Here is a 19,054-nt window from a genome sequence, read left to right as displayed (position 1 = left end):
GAGTTGCAACTCAATCTGCTGGAACTTTGGCATACTAAAAGTCCGAGCTGACTGAAATAACATATAGAATTCACTTTTACCTATTAAAATTATCAAGAACATCTGATTGGTCTTGTATTGTATGTAAATATGGTTTTCGTGCTTTCACATAAATTTTTTCATCAGTGTATCTTGTGATAATAAGAAAAACTTTCTTATTTTATCATTGCATTTATATTTTGCTCAGGTCTGAAGTAAATTAATCACTTTTTCATATGAATAAAATTAGGTAATTTAGCAATAACTTTTCAGTACAATCAAGGGGACAGCTAGGAAAAGGCTTTAAGTTTTTTAAAAAACAGATCAACCTGGACAGGGAACAGGTAGTGAGGGAAGGGTAAGAGAGATATAATCAAGGTGTAGTAGGCTGGTCCACCAAATATCTCATTGGTCTGTTGTCCCCAAGAACATATGGGGAACAGGACAGGCTGGGGTGGATAGTGAAAGATCAAGGGGTTTGCACATTTTTTTAAAAAATAGTTTTATTCATTAAAACTGACAAATACAATGATATCTACCATAAGGCAGCCCTGTGAAAAAGCAAACTACTCACTGTCACACCCCAGAACAAGATGCTAGAAAGGAATCTTCTGCAGATGCAGAACAATGAGTACAAGCCTTGTTTCTGACATCATTCACCCTGCTGGTTTTATACCTGCAGCCTGGGGACTTGCATTATCTCAGTGTGAGGCAGGTTTGTGTGCTGCCCTTGCGCTACTGGCTACAGGAACTATTGAAAACTCCTTATCCCTATAGGCCATCCAATCTCTTGACTTCTTTTGATCAGCCCTATTTTTTCTATAATCCTCTAAAATACTGTGTGCATTATTTACCATTATTGAATATGTCCTTAGCCTTGAGTGACTTCCAGTTACTGCGCAGGTTAGTGCCTTGGTTTGAGAGGGGACAAACCTGGCAGTTACAGCTGGAAAAAAATAAGCTTCGTCTTGAATGACAAAGCATCAGTATTCTATAGTTCCCAGTCTTCTCTGGGTTGTTTATGTGTCTCAAACATTCCTGGATGAAAAGCTCTTTATGGAAAAAAAACAGGTAGAACTGCAATTTTATTAGGTCCATGATGCCACAACCTGTCCTAAATTATCCTCATAATTTCTGCAAAATTCTGGGAATGTAAAAGCATTAAAAGAAACAAATGGTTTATCAGGTAATAGTAGTTTTATTGCCTTCTTTTCATGAGGCAGTATCATTCTAAAATATGAGGGATGAATGTGTGTGTTATATATCCGTATAGTTATATTTAACTAGAACTGTAGCTCCCTAACAGCTAAAAGCTCTTTCTGATTCTTTTGCCCTCCATTAAGTTTCTCCTAAAACATAACTTTTCACTTAAGCTTAAAATAATGACATTTAAAAACCCCAAAATTTTTCACAGAAAAATTTCATTGGTAGCATTTTTTTATTTGGGTGGGGGTTTTAATCCTTCAAAATATTCTCATGACATACAATTTTTCCATTTCGCTTCAAGTTAAGGTTTTGGCACAGTATCATGAACAAGGAAAATGACAGTCTAATTCATCAGGGTAAAATTGATTCATTGCCCTTATGAAATGGACATGCAAGTGAGACCATAAAGCTTGAAAATGAGTTTCAGAATAGGACTAGTGCCCTTCATTTTAAGGTTTGGGTTTTTTAAAAGAAGAAACACTTAAACACTTTTTTTTTTTGTTTTACTGTTACATTTATGGATCTATCCTCTCCCTTTCTGATTAAGTTCAGTTATAATGTTATCTGCCAGGGTAGTTTTGCCTTCAGCTGTTTCTCTGAATGCATTTTCATGTAATGCAAACAGAAATGGTCCATTTGCCATTGACAATAACTGTCCCATTTCCTGTTAAATACTTCAGGCTAAGCAAGTAAAAAGCATTTCTGAGTCATTCTATTGGGGAAATAAAGCAAATTATAGGACTCATATTGCTTCAAATGCAGAGTTCACAGCAATTAGTTTTATCAGGGAAATACTGAAAAGAGCCTTTCTGATCTACTACAATGAAAATATGATACTTTGGTGCTCTCTTTTGTAACCACAGGAGTTATCTTAGGGTCTCAGGATAGTGTGTAGAAGATGAGTTAGGCTCTCTGTTCTAGATTTTACACAGGCTTAACATGTGTTGATTTGCTTCCCATACTTATCCCTTGCCAATAACAAATGAATTGGCCTGTCCTGGGATGCCTGGCTCCTTATTCAGGTAACTGTTGTGACCTTGTATATTAATTTAAACAAAGGAAATCAAGCCATGATGCCATATGGAGTCAGTGGGTGATTCACCAAGCCACATTTTGGTTAAACTGCAAGTAGGAGACCACGCTATCACAAATCACACAGCTATGGAAATAGAGTAAGTGCTCACTCAGATGTACCTTTAAGGAAGATAGAATTTAGGAATGGGATATGCCACTGCCTTGTGGATGGTATAACCATGCATAGTTTAGAAATTCTGTGGAGAAATGAATATGAGAAGCTAAAAAAAAAAATTGTTCAAGGGCATATTTTAAGAACAATCTCTTGAATCAATTGTCTTGGGACAAAGGGATGTCTTTTTAAATACAACAAATAAATGGCAGAAATAACACTTCTTAAACACATTTTTAAAAATAATAAATGTTTTAATTTTCTGACTAGCTACCCAGTAAGACAAAAAGCAAAGTACTATGGACATTCTCCAGTCTTTTGTACTTATTTGACTTGAAATTATAGAAATTTGTAAATTGGCAGGTCATGAAAATTACATTAAACAAAAGCAATCATATTTGTAAATTAGCTGTGGTGTAATACATGTGCATTCTAATTCTGTCCCTTGATTTTGTCAGAGCATAACTGAAAACTGCTTTTTTAAAAGGTTTGGGAGAACAAACCACATGCATGTTAACAAGTAACAAACTTAGAACAATAGAATGTTTTTGCAAAAATTGGTCTTTTATTGTTCTCAATCCCATTCCAGGTGCATAACATCTCTAACACAAGCCCTGAAAGCATCCACAGATCCAGCATTTGCCTGAAAACCTCTTTTTGTAGTACACCAAAATACATTCATTATCAATGAAAATCCCTGAATATTAATACTAATGTTATGATCCACGAGCATGGTAAACATACAAATACTCTTCTACATTGTTTACTGTGGTAGAAATCTGTACAATGCTCTCTCTTTGAGTTTTAGTTGCATGTTTTTTTTCTCAACCCTGTGTGCCAAACTCTTATTGCTGAAATGGCTTGGCTTTCTCAGGCAGAAAACTATTTTCATTTGTGTATAGCAGCACTTTCCTTCATAACAAACAAGATGTGACTACTTCCAACAGAAATGTATTAATGTAATGTATCGAGCTCATGGAGTATTTTTAGCACATTTCCATCAAAAGAAGATGAAACATGTTTCATAAATCTATCCAGTTCTTTAGAAGCCAGCTCTTCATTTTTCTTCTTCCTGTTCTGGCTTGGTTTTTTTCTGGCTGCTTTAAAGCACATTTGGTCATGACTCTTTTTCCCTGGAGAAATCAGAACTTCTCCTGTATTTAAAAAAGAGGCTGAATTAGATGAGAAATATCCTGGAGCAACTAAAATTTCTGATCCATATACCACTGAAACATTTCTTAAGAGGCAATTAGACCATGTCGACAGAGATAATCCTCAGAGGTGCCATACAAAGGAAGAAGCTAGGGGAAAGTGGAGCTTTCTGGGGGCCTTCAGTCCTTCGTGCTCATTATATTTTGGGTTCTTGTGAGAACTGAGGAAGTTCCCAGTCCATTTTATGCAATTCAGTGTGAAAAGCCCAAAAATATTTCAGAAAATGTAGGTGGTTTTACTGAGAGCCCTGTATTTGGCTCAGCTGTGCAGCCTTCAGTGGCAGCACTACACGAGCTGCTCATGGGGACCTCACGCGTGTGAGAGAGGGAGGAAGGAGCCAGAGCAATAATGAAGACTTCTTCCTCAATTTCATAAAATTGTCTGTAGACAAATAATGACTGCAAAAGCTTTGCATGGAAAATACAAATTCCTGCCTCTCTTCACAAGATTGTTAAAGGGAAGAATCAATTTTCTACAGCAACCAGGCTGAAATGTTGCAACAGAAACATCTCTGAGATTGCAAGCAGGCTTTCAGGGTATCCCATGTCCAGTTTGGCCTGGATGTAGCATGCAACAAGGTACTGTTTTGTCTTGTTATAGCTTCCCCTTTGAAATCATGGAATTACTCATATTTTGAAATGTATTTTTGCAGACAAACCTGCATTCTTACTTATTTCAAATATTTTATTACATGAAAACACATCTTTGCAAAAATTGATCCAAATTAAAGGATGGCAGGTAATTACATCCAAGTTCAAAACTATCCAAAATAAAGTTTTGGACTTTATATATTTGCCCTTAGAAGTGTTATTGTCTGTTAGATATCATGTTAATTGGATGAGCAACTTTTTAAAAAATACATGGAAAAAACCAAACATGTTATTTCATTATTATGGTTAAAAGTTTGGTTTTATAAATCTTTTTAATTCCAGACTACTTTAGTTCTGATGATTATTGCTGTTTTCTGGGTTGACAGGAGATTATTCTGGAAAGAGAATACTAATCTTGGAAAAAAAGTGTTATTTTTTAGCATTAACCTTATGTGTCTAACTGAACATTGGCTTCTTTTTCTTATAACGACAAGTAAAAGGTCCTTAGCATGATTTTCACTTGCTGTGAAATTACTTCTTTTTTTTTTTGAAGACAGAAATAAAATTTATGGATTTGTCAAGAATATTTACTGTATACAAGCTAAGAAAAAAATAAGTATTCTGTAAGGAAGAGAGAGGCTCTTTGAGTCTTTGCAGTGAAATATCCCAAAGGTTTCAAGTTCTCTGCATGTGTTTAGTGCCTACGTTACTTTTATTTATTCCTGTTATTTCTTCAGTATCAGGATAAATATTTGGGCTTCTTTAATGCCCTTAGCTTGGAGAGGCAACAGATACCTTGAGCAGGCCCTCTATAATATATCAGTACACAGAAGGTGTACATCCTCCTTACAGCAAACATGTTGTGTTTAATAGACTGCAAAAGCACAGCAACTAGCTCCAGCATTCCTTAGAGAAAGCCTCTATTAATTAAATATGAAAGGAAAACAGTCCCTAAAATTGTAGGCAAGCAGCTCTTACTCGGTTTAAAAACATACCATTAAGATATTAATTTCAGTATTTCTACAAAGCACCTGTAATATTTTGTCATTGTGCTGTTTCAGTCTTCAGATTACAAGAATATCATCATTGGTTTTACTTACTGAGTGGAGCTGTTTTGATTTTGCAGCTATTGCTGGGACGTAGATGTTCATTTAATTTGCCTAATTTTGTCTTTTCCTTGCAACCATCTATAGGATGGTAGATTTGACTGAAGAATCTCTGCTCTTTTAACACAGGCCTGCTGAAATCCTGGTTAGTTTGGCTAAAGATGCAAAGTTTTCTGAGACAATAGTGAGCTTATCCAGATGCATTCTTCTATGTTTTTCCATGCTTGAAAACACAGATTCTCCAGAAGGGCTGAACTAAGTATATTACAGTGGCTTGCTCTCTTCTCTTCCAGAAGAAAATAAGTATACTGTAAACAAAATTTTCTGGAACTAAAAAGACCACACAACTACTAAATTAATGAAATATTGTTGGTTTTGACTGAGTAGAGAGAAAACTAAAAGCAAAATATTTATTCACTCTGGTATGTTGATTTATAAAAATGCATGGTCTCTTCTGGAAACTTTGATAGATTTGTATGCTTTTTTTTCTAAACTAACTTGACTTGTTCTGTGCAAATGATCACAAATGACAGAAAAAATTTCAATCAGTAAAGTCACCAAGTTATAAATCATTAAAATATTATCTCCAACAGCATCCATATATTATTATCTTTAAGAAAACCCAATATCTCAATGGGTTTTCTTTTGATTGTAGCAGTGAAAAATGAACCTGGGAATCACAAGCATCTTTTCAGTTCTCAGCAAATAAAAGCCATTCTGCCCTTCTGGAAATGTGACTTTATGAGAAGGGATTTGGCAATATTCAGCAGGGCAGCTGAATAGTGAGTGTGGGGAAGGACAGGCCCACAAAATGTTTAGAAAGTGGGCACAGAAAGCAGTACTAATTCACTTCAAACTCATGCTGAAGCCACTGTTTAGCACCAATAACTATTTGGAAATTTAAAATGATGAAGAGGTTTTTGCATATTGTAAAGTTTTCTCTTGTAATGCAGTGTTTCTTAGGCTACTTTTAAATTTACTTACTTGAATCCGTCTCTTAAAAGAAATAAAAATCTAGTTCTCACGATTACTACTTCAACACTCTTTGAAATAAGGGGTGTCTTCTGTTTCAAGATATTGACAATTTTGCACATTAAGACCATTTTAAATTTTCTCCCTTCTTTTTCCCTGTGTCTTCCTGAGCAGTATTGTTTTAAAAGACAAAAACTGATTCCTAAGCAAACTGTGAAGAGGATTTGATGACACATTGATCTTGCACATTTTCTGAGAATATTATAATTTGAATAGTTTTTCCTGAAAGATAAGAAAATAATATGAAAAGTTACGGTTATAGCTAGGGGAAAGCAAGAGAACAGCATTGCTTCCAACACCTTCTAGTTATGTAACTGCAGCATCTTGGTCAGCAATCAAAAAACTTAATAATGTTCTTGTAATGATGCTGCAGTGCCTGGAGCAGTGGCTGCCTGGAAAACTATTTTTCTGCTATAAATCAGGAGCAGAGGGAGAGAACGGATGTTGTCTGCATTACTTCTAGTATTAATTTGATAAATGATTCCCTCCTCTATGTCACATTATAGATTTATTTCCCACTGTTTGACACATCTTTCTGCAGGTGGTTCTAGCTAATAAATCTCTGAACAGAGCATGAAAAGACACTGTTTTTCTTTTCATTAAACTAAAATGTGAAGCAATAGATGTATAATAATAAGATATCATAATCAATTCACATGTTTTACTACTCTGCTATTTCTATTATTACCCTGTAAGGCCCTTACTAAACAGAGCAGTTTGGTAAGTGCCAATACTGTGTTACAGTATCAAACCTACAGGCTTGGTAAGCAGCGAGCTGGAAACAGTGTTAGGAATGAGGCTTCTACTACAGTCTCCCTCAAAAATCAGTATTAAGTGAGCAGGGGGAGAACAGTTTTCACCATGTATTGATACTGCCACAAACCCTTGAGTTTTAACTGAACAAGGAGGGAAAACACCACGGGAAATGCTGTGTGTTGTTTCTGCCCAGTTCTCCTGCCAGTTAAGTGCTACCGTGAAATGGGAGTGGGGCTTACAACAGGTGAGCAGTATATTTACAAAAGTAGTTGTGAGCAGGAATGGTAATGAAGAAATATGGTCTTATGTGGCACTTGAGAACCTCTGAGCAACAGGTACTGATTTGACTCTGAGTAATTAACTCAAACAAGAAGTGGGAGGGTCCAAGGTGAGCAGGAAAGGCTGCAAACTGGTCACGCTAAATCGTTACCTCGAACTCTGATCCAAGGGTATAAACTGAGGAGATTTATTCAGTCTAAGTCTATTGATCTGGAGCCCTGTTCATTGAGGAAAATTGACAGAAATGTGGTGCATCTGAGCAGGATGAGAAAGAAGGAAGCAAGGGGCTTCCTGGTAAAGTACCATCTGTACATTGGGTGTTTTATTACTGGTGTCAGACATGCTGTGGAACGACTGTTTCAAGCAAAGGAGGCTCATCCAGCACCACCTCATCTGGAATGCCTTGAGAGCTAGTGTTACTTTTACAGATAAATTATAGGTAGGGTATTGCTAATATTATACAATGAGCTGTGTAAGAGGAGGAGGAAGTTGTTTCTCTCTGTTTGATCTCTGACATAGTTGTGACTAAAATTCCTTTTACTGAACTGCATCACTCAATGGCTGCTCTCAAGCACTTTTATATACACTTTATATACACTTTATTCTGATTGATATCATCCTGTGTTTATATCTAGATAATTCTAGCAGCAATTGAAATCTCATGCTGCAGCTGAAGGCTGTGACTGAGTGGCTGCTTGTGCTGGATGAAGAGGAGGTCTAGATGCTGTCAGAAGCTGCACAGCTGCTTCCTGATTTCCTCAGCTCCTAGCTCAGACTATGGTAAGCACTCCATTTCCCAGTATCACCTCGTCCATTGGTCCCGTTTTCCTGCCACCACCACCATTCAGAAATCCCATAGTGGCTAGAAACCAATTTCAGAACTACCAGCTGATAGGAAGATGGTCTAGGATGTGCAGCAATATGACTGAGGTTTCTAATCAGAAATACTGAATGTGAATTCTGCAGCTAATAACAAAAGCTGCATTGAGTTTCCCCAGACAAAAAAAAATCATCTGGGGGTAAGGCCAGTTCTGCAGTATAGTAAAAGGGCAATCCTGTTCTCTAGGATAAGTTTTTCCATGCTCTCTTGTATGCCAGATTGTACTGCCCTATGCACCTAAGGAACAACTCCAACCTTTCCTGCCAAGCACTTCAACTTACACAAAGTGACATCTACCTTCATAAAAAACCCGAGGTTGTCCAATATTTTAAGCATGTCCTACTCTGTAGTTAACGTGGGACTTCTTACATATCAAACTGTGACTTAAGAATGAGATAGCTGAAATCCTCCAAGCCTCCCAGGAGTGGGGTTGCAGAGTGAGCTGTCACCAGCATTCACATCCTTCTGTGACTACAATTTGTGGATTTAGACAACATGAACTGCTTCTTAAAAAAAAAAAAAAGACTGGCTTAGATTTCACGTCAACAGATCTTACCTAAGGTCAAGATTCTCTTCATGCTGCTATTAATTTTTTTTTTTTAATACATTTTTGTTAAATCCAGAGCAGTGGTGACCTACAGAGCCCAGCTGTCCTTTAGGCAAGGATGTAGCAACATTGTCTTCACTGACATTGTACAAGCATATTTTTGAAAGGTTTGTGTCTTTTTTCTCAATTTTTTGGATATGTACCTTTTTTGCCTCTATATTTTTGCACATTTTCCCAAAAGTAACTATCAAAAGTCTGCAACTTAGAACTACTTCCATGTGTTGCTTCCAATTTCTCACCTTTGTCTCTCATTTAGCCAGTGTTATGCTGGCTTCCCCATGCTCTAGATGGTTCTTGGAGTATTTTATTACCTTTTTTTTTTTTTTCCCCACAAAACCATCTATCTGATTCACTCCTCTCGCTTTCTCCTAGAAACACTTGTAAGAACACACAGACCAAGAATGCAATCTCTTCTTGGGTTTGATAAAAGCATGTACCAGGCTGCACACATGTTGCTGTAGACTTCTCACTCACCCATTCATATGTTACCCGCCTGTCAGATGTGTAGTGAGTTACCTAAGTTAAAAGAATCCTACTGCTGCAGTTGGATATTGTAATGCAATTCTATTTATTTATCTTTTTAAAAAGTAAAATGTCCTGTTCATGAACCCAAGTAATTAGTTCCTTGTCTTTCCTTCCTTATCTAAGCCTCTTTCTATTAGAATTCTGTCTGAGTACTTTCTCCTCAATTTCTTTTCTTTTTATCTGTGTGCTTGGGCAACGAGGACATTCTTCTAATCTTCCTGACTTCTTTACTTTTCCCCTCAAATACAGGTCTATCTAACAACAGCTTGCATTCCTCTATGTTTTGGTTTGGGTATATGAATAAACTTGGTGGTGGTTTGTTTTAGTTTTGTTTTGTTTTTCTTTTCTTTCCAAACATATCCAGACATGAAAAGATGGATGTTTATCTCCAAAAACTTCAAGGATTGGTACACAGCCCATAACAACTCTTATTCTTTCCTGAGTTCTCATTACCTGAAACAGATGGTAGAGGGAAACTGGAGTCCTGCAGGATGCGTTCCCTGAGGAAAGCAATTGCCTTTAGTGACAGCTGGGCAAATGTCAATTTCTGACTCATAAGACACACATTTCATTTAAAAAAAAAAAAAAAGAAAGAAAAATCTTATTTGGAGGAAACACAACTTCTCAGACTTTCCTGCTGAATAAAAATGCTGAAAGTTCCTCCCAGAATTCCAAAATCACTTTCAGAAGTTTTATAGTCCCACTTGGAGTCTTCACAGATACATTTATTTGTATATTCTCTTGTATATCCTCACACAGAGAAAAGAATTTACAGAAGGTCTTGAAAACACCTCTCTTATGCTGGAAATCAAAAAAATGCTACTCTGATAGGTATCAAAGAAACAACTTTAATTTCATATTTAATATGGAAAATATGCTTGAACTAACATGGACTCGACTCTGTACTCCAGAGCTTGTGTATATTCTGGGCCTAAATATCCTCTTGTTCTTCTGTACATAATATTGGAATACTTAAAAAAAACAGGACTGTTCCAAATCAATTTGAAACTTCTTTAGAAAGCTGTACTGAAGCTGGGATATAGCCTCTTACTATTACAAAACTAGGATCCTTCTCGAAAAATGAGACCAAAATGTTCTTCCTACTGTATGTATTCTGGTTTATAAATGCATCTAAAATGACTCAAGCATGTTTCAGTACACAAAGCTCAGCATATCAATCCAGGACTTACGTGTCTGCTACTTTAAAGCATTTGCAATTATGTCTGAATGCTCTGAACAAGGGATCTGGCACAAAATTCTCATAACATCACTGAACTCATTTAAGTCATACTTCAGAAAGCAGGGACAGAAGTTAGCCTAAAGTGTGATTTGATGCTGAGGCAATTTGAGAATGAACATGTCTCCTCACTGATGTCCCAATATCTGAAAAAGCACATCAAGCTCTGAAGCAGTCTCTGTTCACTAATGTACCCTGCTGCTTCACCTTGAACATGGTGTGCAGTGCTATTGTTCCAGAGAAAGCATTTTGATCTTATGAGTTGTTTTATATTATTTTAGGTTCTTACAGTAATACCTGATGCAATCAGGGCATATAATATTAATACATTACTAATAATATTATAATCAACACCTTCATAATTAATTTTTTAATAAAAACGCTGTTGTAATATTCGGCCCTGCTCCACTGAGGGAAGAACTTTGTTACCAAAGTCAGGAGAAGTAGGGTCACATACTTGGACAAGCTGCAGTAGTGGTAGAAAAAGCTAGAAACAGTAAACTCTCTTGATTCTTACAAAGGGCAAGGCTTTAAATTACTTTAAGAAGAAGTGATGATTAAAATAGGTTTACAAGGATGAAGTCCAGATGTCTTTGAAGTCATAAAGTCTTAAGTTTATTTTTTTCGTACTGACTTCAGAAGAGAAAGAAATCCCAAGTAGAAGAGCTTTCAAATAGACAGTAAATTAACTACTGGAGTGGAACAAGGACTAACCATAAATCAACAGAAATTACTTAAGCACAGACAGAGTCTCCATCTAGATTAGAGAAGGGCTCAGATAAGAAAGCCAAGAGAATGAAAGACTGAAGAGATGGACAAAGACCAGACAGATACTGGAATAAAATGTAATCAGATATATTTGAGATGTTAGAAATATAGGACAAGATCTTTACCTGGTGTAGTTAGCATAACAGCACTGAATTACCTTTGCTGCATGAGTGTATGCAGCAGTAGAAGTTGGTCCTTGTGACTTTATTCAGACTCTTATATTCACATTGGAAGTATAATGTATTCTTTCAGTGCCAGAGTTGCTGTGCAAAGACAATATTAAATTTCACAAAGGATTTCATTTCCCGGCAATCTAGCAAATTAATGTTTAATGAACATACGGGTCTTTATAATAAAGAATATTTCTAAGCAATAGAACTTCTTTGATCCAGCTTCTTCTTAAATGGTTTATTTTTATAATAACAAAGTGGAACGTAATGAATTACAGTAAACTTTTTACCATTCTCAGGTCTTTATTACAGCAAAGAATCTCTAGGACACAAGATGCATCCAACACTCAGACCTTCAGTTGTTTGGGCCAAACAGGTGGGTTAGGCCAGCTTTGCTCTTTCCTCACTAGCCTGCACCACATTTTACTCTCCTCCTTTCTCGTATTCCTCTTACACCCAAATTCTTCAGATAGTGGTCTTGTTTTTCCAGGCTCACTGGTGGGCTCTACACTGCTACCTTCCAGTTTCTTGATGACTGCATTAACAGCCCTCAAGAGGCCTGGTTCTTCCTATAACTCTTCTTTGAAATCTGCAGGGAAAGAGCTAACGTGATAAAATGACAAATTATCGTAGTAAAGGATGAGTGACCTTACAGAACAAATTCTGGCTTTTCTGCAAGCTTCAGAGCCTCGTGCATCCCTGCAGCTGACAGTTTCCGGTTGATATTCCTATATCTGCACTGCAGGAGGTTGCGATAAGTTGTCCTCAAGTCTCGATTGAAGAAGGCATATATAAAAGGGTTAATGAGCGAGTTTGCATAGCCCAACCACAGAAATGTTCTCTCAACCCAGAGTGGGATACAGCTGCATGCCGTCCCGCAGATGAAGGGCCTTGCAGTTGAGAGGAGGAAAAAGGGCAGCCAGCAGACAGTGAAAGCCCCAACAATAATCCCAAGGGTAGTGGCAGCTTTCTGTTCTCTTTTAAAGATGGAAATGTTTTTCTTGTCGTGCTTTAGGAGTCGTGAAAAATTAGCACATTCTTCAGATTCCTTGTGCAGTTTTATAACTCCATTCATAGAAATCCCTTCCGTTTCTTCCGGGCGGGGAAAACCAGTAAACTTGTGTTTAGCAGCACTCCTCTTGGCAGCTTTGTAAATCTGATAGTACATGAAAAGCATCACTGACATTGGGATATAAAATGCAACTGCTGTGGAGTAAATGGTGTAGCCGAAGTCTTGACTGATCAGACAAACCTTTTCGTCATTCACATTTTGGGCCCAACCGAAGAGCGGGGGTATGGTGATAGAGGCAGATAAAAGCCACACGCACAGGATCATTTTGGCCATACACTTCCCATTCTGCCTTACAGGGTAAGTAAGAGGTCTCGTTATTCCCAGGTACCTAGAACAATAATTCAGAATTACCATACAGTGCAGGGTTTAACTGTTAAAAGTTATTTCATGTAGTCTGCTCTAAACCAAAATCTTTGGCTAAGTTTTCTATTTCATATTTTTCAATCTTCTCTTTGCATATATTTCCAAATTATAAATTGTCTTTCACGTTAAAATTTATAGTGTTGGTATTTATATAAAATGTCTTTTATTCCAGAAAGAAATCTCCCTTTGACCCTAATGGACTGTGATTTTAACCAATCTGTACAATCTTCATGCAGATAACTCTTTCTTTTTTTTCTTTTTTTTCTTTTTTTTTTGGCTTTTAAGGAAATGCTGAAACCTAAATTTAAATTTGCTAACTTCTGAAATCCTTGAGTATAGATGAATGCTCAGTCCACAAGGCCTATCACTTTTTGTATTGAGTGAATGGTTAAGTTACATCAAGCAAACATTCATTTCTATTCTTCTCACGTATTCAACAGTTAGGAAGATTCCTGCCACTAAGCTGAGACAATGGGTTGTCTTTCTTACCTTCATGTTTCAGACAGGAACCAACTGCAAATGTATACTAAAAGCAGATTATTTCAATACTACAAGATTCTTTTTATCATAATTTAATTAGAAAGAAACTATATTTATTCAATGTCCAACTTCTACCAAACAAAATAAAAATCTATCACAGTTCAAGAAGTCCTGGGGAAGAAAACACAATTTTACAGATATGAAAAATGGTTTTAATGTGTCCATTTTTTCATAGAAAAAAATATTTCCTATTCTGCAGTTTCTTAAACTATATGTATAATTTTCAAATTAAAAACTATAACTATGGCTCTATATAGCTGGATAATAATATCCTAAGCCTGAATTTACTCTCAACTGCAGAGAGTTTGCTTTCTAGCTATAGGAATTTTCTCTTAGATGGAATCAAATGCTTTTTTTTTTTTTTTACATCTAATATTTTTAGTTTCAAATTTTGTTTCTGCTCAGTTGGAACTTGCCTATGTGTTACCATTAACTTCTCATATTGTTCTTTTTTACTTCTTCTAAAAGAAAGAATTTTGAGAAAATCAGTGTGATTCACTTTGTTACTTGTAAAACAAATGGTTTCAAACCAGAATTCAGAAAAATGTTTAGGTTTCAAGAGTGACCAGTGTTTACTTAGACAGTGAGGGTTCTGGAAGGTTACAAACAAGAAACATAGTAATGTGATTAAAAATATTTTGGGGGAGAATGTTTTCTCTATTCACTTAGCATATCAAATATGAGATTTGTCTGGCTCTGGGGAATGCTGCATTGTTGATTTTACTGCAATGCAGTAAATTATGGCTGGTGCTCTTGCTTTGCACAAGCACCCAGGTATGCTACAGTTATGGAAGGAAAAAAAAGAGGCATCATTTAATGATCTGTTCTGATGAGTAACAAAACTTCTTCTAAACAATGTCATTGATTTTATATTGCTGTTATGACAAGTGTTGCACAAAGGACAGACTGGTTTACTGTGCCCTACTCTCAACACAATGCAGAATTAAATTACAGCAGGCCAGTATTTTGCCAGTGAATCTGTGCCTGGAGCTAAGAACTGCTACTAAAATTGTCTGGGATTAAAGGAGTGCAATCCATTGTACATGATGTCAAAAGAGCTTGCTTCTTGTGCCCCTCACCATCAGCACCAGAATATAGTCATTGGCTTAGCTCCAGCAGTAATGGACAAACTGCAGAGACCATGGACTCTTCTGTTTTACAGCAGCCCATTTGCACTCCCAAGGAGCCACGAGTTTTTCAAGGTGCTCCAATATATGGAAGAGCAGAGTTAGTGCAGTAAAGTTTCAGTTTAACTACCTGAGGGACAGATTGAAGTGCTTTAAGCAAGGGTGAGTTATTAGCTGCAGCCTCTCTGGGACAAGAGTGGCACACCCTTAAAATTAGTCCAAGAATAACACAATTTAGCTACAAAACATTGAAACGCATCCTTTGTGCAGAAAGACTACTTGCAGTTTACAATCTGTTGTTTTAAAAAAATCTTTTAAAAGTTGGTCTGAAGTATGCATTTTTCTAGCTATTACCCCATTGGTCACTAAAAATAACACACTTCTGAGGTGCACATTATTATGTAGCTAAAAAAGTTAAGCTGTGTTTCTGTAAAAATCAGATCTGTGGGCTGCATGCTCTGAGTGCCTACTGATGCATTCTCATGCACCAGAATATAACAAAAAGAATTCATGAAAGCATAAGTATACTGAAAAGAATTAAAATTCATTAGTTTTGCCCTGGCACCACTTTTTTTGGAGTCTATATCTGAGCTTCAGAAATGCTATTTGAAATTAAAATACATTAATTATCATAAAAATACACCAGCATCCTTTCTGCCTTATTCATTTTGCTAAATGTAGTATGATAAGGGAAAAGAAGTCACCAGGCACAAATGAAGGAATGTTATATTTTAATCTCTATATATGAAATCCATTACCCTTGAAAACTTATTTGCAGCTCCAAAATAATGTGAATCACTACTATTGTCTAATACACTAGAGAGTGTTCAAGACTTAGTAGATTCATGAACTTCAAAAATATTGTGTCAAAATCAGTGTAAAAATATGCTTTGTAATGTTTAATCTGTAATTACTACACTGAAAAAGAATACTGAAGGTAAATCAGCTGAGCTTAACATATTCAAAATATGTAACACCTTGAGGTCTTATTGCTGGCAATGAATGAAGTCAGTCCCTAAAAAGCCCATTTCATGTATCTCAGCTATCCCCCACATGAAAGAAATGTCTCAGACTTGTTATTCTGAGATTTGTTTCTTTTACATGCCACAGATGTTCATTTTGATCTTTGTGAAGAAGCAACTGTGCCTCAGTTCTCACTTGTATAAGAAGGGCAATGCTATTTGATATTCTTTCTCCTCTGAATTTCATGACTATATGATTCTGCCAGACAGGCTTCTATCCATATTACATCCAGCACAGTGAGGTCTGTGTCTAGGTAACTGCCCAAAAACACAGTACTGCAGACTAACAGCCTTTATATTTCTTATAAACTGGTCATGGCATTTCTCGTTGAGCACTACCTTATGCTGTAGGCAGAACACTGAAGTGCAGGATGCTGTGATACTTGGGTAACCCTATGAGAGGCACAAGACAGAGAGCAGTCAGGTCCTGCTGCCATTCCAAGGCTGCTGGGTGAGTGGAGAACAGTGAGAAGGAAGAATCTATTAGACTAGTGTCTAACGCATACAACAAAAAAGAATGATGAAAACCTTTTTTCTGCTACATCACTGAAATCTGGAGTGAGCCCCTCGCTCAAAGACCAGATAGCATAGACCAAAAATGGTGAAGGACAGAGTTAACTTCTTTCTAAATGTGTGTAAATGCATGAACATGTCCCCATTCTGGATTGGTTTCTTATTACTTCTTCTGTGTCTCTTCTTCCTTGTAGGAGGATTGGAAACTGGTTCCTTTGCAGCAGTCCCATTCAACTCCAGGGAGGAAAAATTACCCTGTGCCATCATTTCTGGAGCTCTGTTCAAACATGGGAGAGGGGGGAGTAAAGAACTCCCTCCTTCGTTGGGGTGCTATTGGCAGCTATTTTATACAATTGCCATTTGCCACATTCACAGAATGAACACCAACAATGGAACAGGTAAAGGAACAAGTCCTTTCTTTTTCCTTTATAAAATTCTGGCTCCCTGTAATCCAGTATTCTTTCCCAATATCTCTGAATTGTTACCATATAAAGACAGGCAGTTGTTACAGACAATTTAATATAAAACCATTATAACTGGACTGGACTGCTCCTGAGATCATTCAGTTTGCGGGTTTTTCATTCCGGCATTTCTGTCTGATACTGGTGCATGACAATGGCCACACAGAATAGTTTTTATTCTACAGGGCTAAAAAAAGTCTCTATTGTCACTTGAACTGTAGATCACAGAGGCAGTTCCTACTACGGCATGCTCTGTATGTAATAAATGCTGCAGTATGTATTAAGATGTAACACATAGATAATAGATAGCTATATATTTTATCTCTCAGTGATTTTTTGCATTGCCTCTTGCTCTCTTCATTTGTCTTAGTTACTTGCTTGTTATGATGGCTGTAGTACCTTGGTACCTTACAGCTTGGACAAGTGATTATGACACTGGAAGCTGGACTGCCACCATGACTTGCTAGGGCTGACTATAAACATGAAAGCTTGCAGTACAATTTCTTTCTTTGTGAATATATTTATTTCATTCTCTAATCTAGGGAATTGTGAAAAGTAGTTCACTTTATCTGCACAATGCTGGAGTAAGTTCACGTAACCATCTACTTATCATCCACTAGAATAACTTTCAGGAAGATCCTCCTCAACACCTGTATATTAATAACTCTCCATTGGTGGCTGAATTGATTAGTAATTCTCTAGATGTAGAAGATGTCAATTTTTCCTCCAGGAACTAAAAATCAGGAGTGCCAGGCATTGCAGCTTTTCAAGTAAACCAGGCACGAATTTTTTGTGTGTATGTGTGTGGTGTGAACCTGATTGTTTTTTCAGCAGTAGAAAAGTCCATTTCCTTTTCTTTGTGGTTGTCATGGTTTAACCCCATCCAGCAGCCAAGCCCCATGCAGCCCTTCGCTCAGTGGCTCACCAGTGGGATCAGGTAGAGAATTGGAGGGCTAAAAGCTGCAAAACTCATGGGTTAGGATAAAGACAGTTTAATAGGGGAAGCAAAAGCTACACACAGAAGCAAAGCAACATGAGGAATTAAGTCACTGCTTTGTATGGGCAGACAGGTGTTCAGCCGTGTCTAGAGAACAGGGCTCCATCACATGTAGCAGTTCCTTGGGAAGACAAACCATCACTCCAAATTCCCTCCTTTCCTTCTTCTTCCCCCCACCTGATATATTGAGCATGATGCCATTTTCCTGATTGGTTTTTATGTTCGTATACGTTATTCTATTTAAAAGCAAGTCCGAGGGACAGAGCGTCTCTTGCATTGTGTAAACATATCATCTTTGAAAAGAAGAGAACAATTTCTGTTAGGTGTCTTGACATAGCCACAACAGAAAGTTGTAAAATGGTGAATTTTTCATTACTATATTGGAAACTTTGAGATGGGTCTAGTCCTCACACCTTTTGAAATATCCAGAAAGCAAATTGAGACTTAACAACTACATTTAATTCAACAATAGAAAGAAAATAGTAATAGATGGTCCAATTTGTGATCATGTGTCCAAAACCTTTCTTAAGATCTTACCTTCCATTATATGGCTAAAAGATAAAGAAAAAAAGCAAAAGGACTAGTCTCTCACTGTGAGCAGAGTCACAAACAATAGAAAACCTAACAGCTAGAAGCATTAAAATAGTTTTGAAGCTTCCTGTCCAGTTCAGTAATAAATTGAATGCACCGTGACATCAACATCTTTTATGTGACTTTTGTATCACACATGTAATTCCCTTGTCTCTGGTCTCCATGTACTGTAGAGGCAGATAGAATTCCGTTCTGATTAGTCCACATTTGTTTCTCAGAATTCACTGACTTGATCTAACAGATTCCAGAATCAGAGTAGCATCTTTCACTGTCTGACTTAACTTTTATGAAGCAAATGGGATTACTATGGAATAGAACTAGAAACATTGTACTGGAGATGATACAGATGTGTATTATAGTTATTTCTACCAGGAATCACAACATACTGTTCTGTTATCACTTATCATTTGACTTGGAGTTGTGTTTAACCTGGGGTTCTTTCAGTTCTTCCTACTTTTGTGTTTTGAGTCATAAAACTGTTTTATTGCAGAGACACAATAATGCTTACTCCTTTGCTTTTCTCTTCTTTCTCTAGTACAAGAGCTTTCCATCTTCAATACATATCTCGATGTATTGTTTTCTTTGCCAACCCACAGCTATAGAATCCTGTCTAGTGATTCACCTGCAATAACAATTTATTCTGAAGAACAAGGCTGATCTACTGATTTTTCTCCAGTGGTATGATTCTCTCATAATCTTTCATAATTTTCTTCTGTTTGATTCAGTTCAATATTAATTATGTTGTGATTGTGAGATACTTCACAAGAATAGGAGCAAAATGCCATTCTTGAAAGCT

The 19,054-nt window shown here is 36.8% G+C and overlaps 1 protein-coding gene across 3 annotated transcripts in view; it reads right to left on the bottom strand.

Annotated features, from left to right (window-relative positions):
* Positions 1 to 2,953: 2,953 nt before the first annotated feature.
* The window catches only part of HTR7 (5-hydroxytryptamine receptor 7), a 35,461-nt gene continuing 19,360 nt past the window's right edge, over positions 2,954 to 19,054 (bottom strand). Inside the window, exons 2-3 of one of the 3 annotated variants that reach the window (XM_050340273.1) lie at positions 12,221 to 12,972; positions 2,954 to 3,564 (exon numbers count right to left, since the gene is read on the bottom strand). In XM_050340273.1, the coding sequence (XP_050196230.1) occupies positions 12,222 to 12,972 (751 nt within the window). In that variant the 3' untranslated portion in view covers positions 2,954 to 3,564; position 12,221. Of the gene's footprint in view, positions 3,565 to 11,468; positions 11,666 to 12,220; positions 12,973 to 19,054 lie in introns of those variants that run through there. The other 2 variants (XM_050340263.1, XM_050340253.1) reach the window with 2 other exon arrangements.

This window comes from Myiozetetes cayanensis, unplaced genomic scaffold (assembly GCF_022539395.1).
Source record: "Myiozetetes cayanensis isolate MyiCay16 unplaced genomic scaffold, myiCay2020 scf10, whole genome shotgun sequence".
NCBI classification, from domain to species: Eukaryota; Metazoa; Chordata; class Aves; order Passeriformes; family Tyrannidae; genus Myiozetetes; species Myiozetetes cayanensis.
The sequence above is the reverse complement of the archived record's forward strand: the minus strand, read 5'-3'. Positions and strand labels throughout refer to the sequence as shown.